At 52.7% G+C, this 5,924-nt stretch overlaps 1 protein-coding gene across 1 annotated transcript; it reads left to right on the top strand.

Annotated features, from left to right (window-relative positions):
• The first annotated feature begins 791 nt into the window (after positions 1-791).
• On the top strand, positions 792-5,814 carry DDOST (dolichyl-diphosphooligosaccharide--protein glycosyltransferase non-catalytic subunit). The gene is made up of 11 exons (XM_063354079.1): positions 792-953; positions 1,781-1,891; positions 2,158-2,244; positions 2,622-2,725; positions 3,602-3,696; positions 4,049-4,142; positions 4,241-4,389; positions 4,687-4,834; positions 4,963-5,083; positions 5,176-5,282; positions 5,364-5,814. Exons 1-11 carry the CDS (start codon positions 815-817, stop codon positions 5,511-5,513), a joined length of 1,305 nt encoding a protein of 434 aa, XP_063210149.1. The 5' UTR covers positions 792-814; the 3' UTR covers positions 5,514-5,814.
• Positions 5,815-5,924: the final 110 nt, after the last annotated feature.

Raw genomic sequence — 5,924 nt, 5'->3', positions numbered from 1 at the left:
CTGCCCCCCCCCCCCCACCTGCAATAAACCAGTCTGACATCGCTGTTTTGAGGTCTTTTACTGGGAACTCCACCTCTTACCAAAAGCATATCCTGAAAATGTTATTAGCAACTTGTGGTGAAAGGCCTTAGGTATGTTCTCACAAATAATGAGGATTCTACCCTTGAAAGGAACTCCTAATTAAAGGGGAGGTATCATATCACTCTCGAGGAGGCACATCGAGCATAAAGACCTTGAAGATGGTACTAACGCATTTTGAGAAGTTTAACCAACTTGGCGGGAAAGGGAAAATTCTTAGTGTCCCAAGATGGACTACCTTTGTTAGAACACTAAAAATCATGCCCATAGCTCAAGAAGACCCTCGCCCAGGGGAAGACCCTTCCCCTGAGCACGCGTGGTAGCTATAACTCGATGGTGTGTAATCGTCTGTGAATTACGAACCCACCAAATACAGGTACTTATATTATAATAATGTTGTAAATCGTATATAAAAATCGCGCGGAGCGTCCTGAAAGGGGCGATTTGTGGAAACCACCGTGCACCCAGCTGAAATGAACAATCCACGTCCCGTCCTGCCGTGTGAACACCGGTTATAGCACGCCGGGAGCGGAGCCCGCCGGACCCGCCGCCATCTTCCCCCCTCCCTCAGCGGCGCTACGGTGGCCGCGCAGGGCGTCACGCCGGCGTCCCGCTGATTGGCCGGCGGCGAGGAGCTGTCTGGCGGTGATTGGACGGGATGGCCGCGGCGCCCGGCGCTGATTGGCTGCTGCGCGGCCCCAGCCGCTTCCGGGGAAGCTTGGCGCCGGCGAGCAAGATGGCGGCGGCCGCGCTCCGTCTGTGGTGGCTCCTGGCGGTGGCGGCGGCCGGCGCTGAGGGAGGGCCCCGCACCCTGGTGCTGCTGGAGAACGGCAACCTGCGCGACACGCACTCGCTCTTCTTCCGCAGCCTGGCGGGTAGGGCTCGGGGAGGCGGCTGGAGACCCCTGGCCGGGCTGGGGGAGGAGGCTAGGATCCCCTGGTCAGACTGAGGGAGCAGGTCGGGGGTCCCTGAGGGAGGGGCGGGTGTTTGGGGTTCCGTCGTCAGACCGAGGGAGGAGGTTGGGGTTCCCCGGCGGAGATAGAGGGGTTTGGAGTCTCCTGGTGAGACTGAGGGAGCAGATCAGGGTTCCATGGGGGAGAGGGGGATGTTTGGGGTCCCCGGGACGGGCTGCGGGAGTAGATATGGGTTCCATGGGGGAGAGGGAGCAGATGGGGGTTCCCTGGGGGAGAAGGGGGTGTTTGGGGTCCCCAGAATAGGCTGAGGGAGCAGATGGGGGTTGTTCCCCCAGCTGTGTCTGTGTTTTAGGTCCCCTGCAGCATTCAGCCTTGCTTGATGGGTGCCAACGGGGCATCCTTGCAACAAAGGGGCTCTTTAGGGGCATGATTCCCCTTGGTTTTGTGTGGGGACACCTCAGTGGCGCTCCTAGAAAGCCCCTAAGTGGCTTTTTCCAAACCACTGCTGTTTATCGAGGAAATAAAACTCAGGATCTTGATGCTGCTTTGCTGCTACATGTGTCGATTTGGTGAAACGTGAATCATAGAGTACCAGGTTGGAAGGGACCTCAAGGATCATCTTGTCCAACCTTTTGTGGCAAAAGCCCGGTCTAGACAAGATGGCCCTGCACCCTGCCCACCTGAATTTTAAGAGTGCCCAAGGATGGAGAATCCACCACTTCCCTGGGGAGATTATTCCGATGGTCAAACCGTCAATTTAAGTTGTCAATTTTGTCTGGCGGCTGCAGACAGGGGCTTCGATCTCACTTTCCGGACAGCGGATGATGCGGGCCTGTCCCTGATAAAATATGGAGAATTTCTTTATGACAACTTGATCATCTTCTCGCCATCCATAGAAGGTAAATGCAGGAGGGGAAACCTTAAGCGCTTTTGTAGCTTGGTGGCATTTTTGGAAGGGTATTTCTGACTGATTTGTAAATTTAAATTAAATTTTGCACTTTGGATGTTTGTGTCGTGTACCCAGTATCAAACTGCAGATGCTTCCAGGCCTTTAATGGTGGTTCTTTCAGCCACGATAAAAATGATTTGGTGTTTTGCTGTGGTTTAATTGTGCTGTGGTATTATTTCTGTGACCTAGTAATGAATTTCTGGCATGTCCTTTCAGATTTTGGTGGAAACATCAATGTGGAGACCATCACTGCTTTCATCGATGGCGGCGGCAGCGTCCTCGTCGCCGCCAGCTCGGACATCGGTAAGTACAAACGCTCGTGGGAGCAAATTAGTGCATTTCAGCTACTTCTTGTGACAGGCACCTACACTGCTTATGCTCTGCAGTGAGCAAATAGTTTATTCATCCTCCTCTGAGTTCCTGCAACAAAAATGGCGAGAAAACACCGTTTCTCTTTGTGAACCTCAAGGTTTGTGCTGTAGGGAAATGGGTGAGAAATAGCCTTTATTGACATTTTGAATGGGGATTTAGATGACGGAGGTTGTGATGCGCCTTGGGGTTTGGCTCATAGAGGGCTGAATGTGTGACTCTGAGCTGAATTTACTTTTTATTTTGAGTGCTGAGACTGGCGTCACATCCCAAACATGTTGCGTAACAGAGGATCTGTTCTGTCCTTCCAGGCGACCCGCTGCGAGAGCTGGGCAGCGAGTGTGGCATCGAGTTTGATGAGGAAAGGACAGCTGTCATCGACCACCACAACTACGATATATCCGACCCTGGCCAGGTAAACAGCTTTGTCTGCACGTTTTGGGTTTTGTTAATGAGAATTTAGATGTAAAGGTTCAGGGATGAATCTTCTGTCCTTGTTTTCCCTTTTTTCTTCCATCTGTTCTCTGTTTTCTCAGCTTCCTCCCAACAAAGTCATAAATGATTCTGCTTGACAGCGTGCCGTAACGCTGCAAAGCTCTGCACGGTCGGGGTCTCTGCCCTCAAATCCAGCTTTCTGAATTCCCTGGGTTTGATCTTTCAGATTTTGGTTTCAGATTGCCACCGTGGCTCAGGTAGTCACAGCGCGATTAGTGGCGGTTTTGAACCACTCTGAAGCGTTGGGGGGAGAATTTCGCCTGTGGGTGAAGCGCGTCAGACACCGAGTGCAGGGCTTTGTATGTGGGAAGGGAGACTTTCAGTCCTAGAGGTCCATATAGAAACGTATATACTTCTACGATTTTTTTTCCCCTTAGTGTCATCCAGCACTTTAAAACCTATTATTAAGGTTTGAACTAAATATATTCTGCTAATTTTTATTTAAATTAAACTGTCGGAGCAGTACATGGATGTTGTCTTAGTTTAAGGATGAAAGTTGCTAAATATGGGCAAGTAAAATACTGTAGGTATTGCTGTCTGTATTAAAAGGTGGTTTACATTTCCTTATGTACCAGTATTAATTTAATTCCATCATACTTAAGCAAAAAAGTACTGGCTTCTAGGTTTTTAATTGAATTGTAACGTTCATCCAACAGCTGCTCGGTTTTAATTGTCTGTAAAAATGATGTTAACTTTCAAATAGCAAGAGAAGCTGTTGCGTGTCGTTAGAACCTAGTGAACATCACCCCCGGCCCCTGCGGCGCGCTCAGGCCGGTCTCTTCTCGTTTCCTCGCAGCACACGCTCATCGTCGCGGACACAGAGAATCTCCTGAAGGCCCCCACCATCGTGGGGAAAGCGGCACTGAACCCCATCCTATTCCGAGGAGTCGGGTAAGCGACCGGCAGCGCGGGGCGGGGGCTTTTCTTGGGGAAACCATGCAAAAAATACCGGTGTTGCTGTGAGGTAAGCGCAGGGCGAGCTGCCTGTGACTCTTGTCGAGCAATCTCGCTTGATTTCGGATAACGACAAAAAGAAAATCTCCTAAGCAGCTTAATTGTTGGCTTAGCAGTGTTTCTGGATGTAAATTAGCGAAGCTTGACTATATATCTCGAGGAAATATTTCATTTCGTGGTGTGTGGGGTTGCATCCAGAGGGTGAGGAGGTTCGCGTGGCCGTGCGTTCCTCGGAGCATGGGGCGCTCGGGGGGCTCTGGGTGCTGCTCACAGCGCCTCTCCCTGCAAGGATGGTGGCTGACCCTGACAACCCGCTGGTGCTGGACATCCTGACTGGCTCTTCCACCTCTTACTCCTTCTTCCCGGATAAGCCCATTACTCAGGTACGCCCGGTTACTCTTTCTCCTCTTCTGGGCTACACTGCAACTAAACCCTTCAAATTTCAACAACTAAACACCGTCCTAAATGCATTCCCTTTCAGTACCCGCACGCGGTTGGGAAGAACACCCTCCTGATCGCGGGACTCCAAGCCCGGAACAACGCCCGTGTTGTTTTCAGCGGCTCCCTGGATTTCTTTAGCGATGCCTTCTTCAATTCCGCCGTGCAGAAAGCTACCCCTGGCTCCAAGAGGTACGTTGGATTCCCACCGTCCCTGGCTGAGGAATATTTGGGGAGTTGTTTGAAGAAAATACCGGGAAACAGGCAAAAAATAGTCATGTTTTGGGGGAAACAGCAGAGAACTTGAATTAAATTCTGGATGACCCTTTTTTTTGGCCTTGTGGAGCAAAACGCTTTGGGAAGCAGTTCCCTCCTTTAACCCTGGCTAGCTTTTTGTTACTTCCATATCTTTTAACGGTTCAATTTTTGGCATGCGGTGTATTTTGTTGGCGCGGCTGCCGTGCTTTCTCAGCCTTCCTTGGTCCGTAGGTACTCGCAGACGGGTAATTACGAGCTGGCCGTCGCCCTGTCCCGCTGGGTGTTCAAGGAGGAGGGAGTGCTGCGGGTGGGAGCCGTGTCCCACCACCGTGTGGGGGAACTCGCGCCTCCCAATGCCTACACCGTCACCGACCTCGTGGTAAGGCTGAGCCTGCACCGCGGGAAGGAGGGGACGTGGGAGCTGAAAAAGGAATTTCGGAGAATTTGGGGTGGAGGTTCGTTTTCAGGCGTCGCTCGTTAACTTCACGCGTTGCGGGTTGGTCGCAGGAGTACAGCATTGTGATCGAAAAGCTTTCTGACGGCAAGTGGGTCCCCTTCGACGGAGATGACATTCAGCTGGAGTTCGTCCGGATTGATCCGTTCGTGCGGACCTTCCTGAAGAGGAACGGTAGGTTTCCCTCCCCACCCCGGCTCTGCTTTGGGGCTGTTTTCGCCCCTCAGTTTCCTCACGTCACTGGAATGTCACCGTCTCTTCCTCAGGCGGCAAATACAGCGTGCGGTTCAAGCTGCCGGACGTCTACGGTGTGTTCCAGTTCAAAGTGGATTACAACCGGCTGGGTTACACCCACCTCTACTCCTCTACCCAGGTAAGGCGGCGGCGATGAGTCGCTCCGGAGGGAAGGGTGCCCGGGTGCCGGGCTCACCGGGCGGCTCTCCCCCCACGCCAGGTGTCGGTGCGGCCCCTCCAGCACACGCAGTACGAACGGTTCATCCCCTCGGCGTACCCCTACTACGCCGGCGCCTTCTCCATGATGGTTGGACTCTTCATGTTCAGCATCGTCTTCCTGCACATGAAGGAGAAGGAGAAATCCGACTGAGCTCCCTGTGGGAGGAACGGCTTGTTCCCCGGCACCACTCGGGACCCCCGTCCGTAACCGTGTGAGGACTGGTAGGTGCCAGAGACGCTGTGGATTTGTGTTTTGGTCTTTTTATTTTTACACGTCGGGGGGATTAATAGGAACGAAAATGAAATTTTGGGGGGAAAACTGTCACTGAAGCATCTGCAAACCTGGAGCCGTGACGCGGATGAGTTCGCGCTGTTTGTCTCGCCCCGCCGTCGGGGTGATTTTGGTTGGAGATTCGCTGCCTTTTTGAAATAAAGTCTCGTTCCTCTCCTGGGTGGAAGCGAAATGAATTCACCGCCTGGGGCTTTCGGCTGTGTCCCCCGACTCGGTGGCGCCTGGGGACGTGTCCCCACATCACCCTCGCGGCTCAGGGTGTTTGTGGGG

This window comes from Chroicocephalus ridibundus, chromosome 16 (assembly GCF_963924245.1).
Source record: "Chroicocephalus ridibundus chromosome 16, bChrRid1.1, whole genome shotgun sequence".
Taxonomy (NCBI): domain Eukaryota; kingdom Metazoa; phylum Chordata; class Aves; order Charadriiformes; family Laridae; genus Chroicocephalus; species Chroicocephalus ridibundus.
Note: the sequence above shows the minus strand (reverse complement) of the source record. Positions and strands in the feature narration are given on the sequence as shown.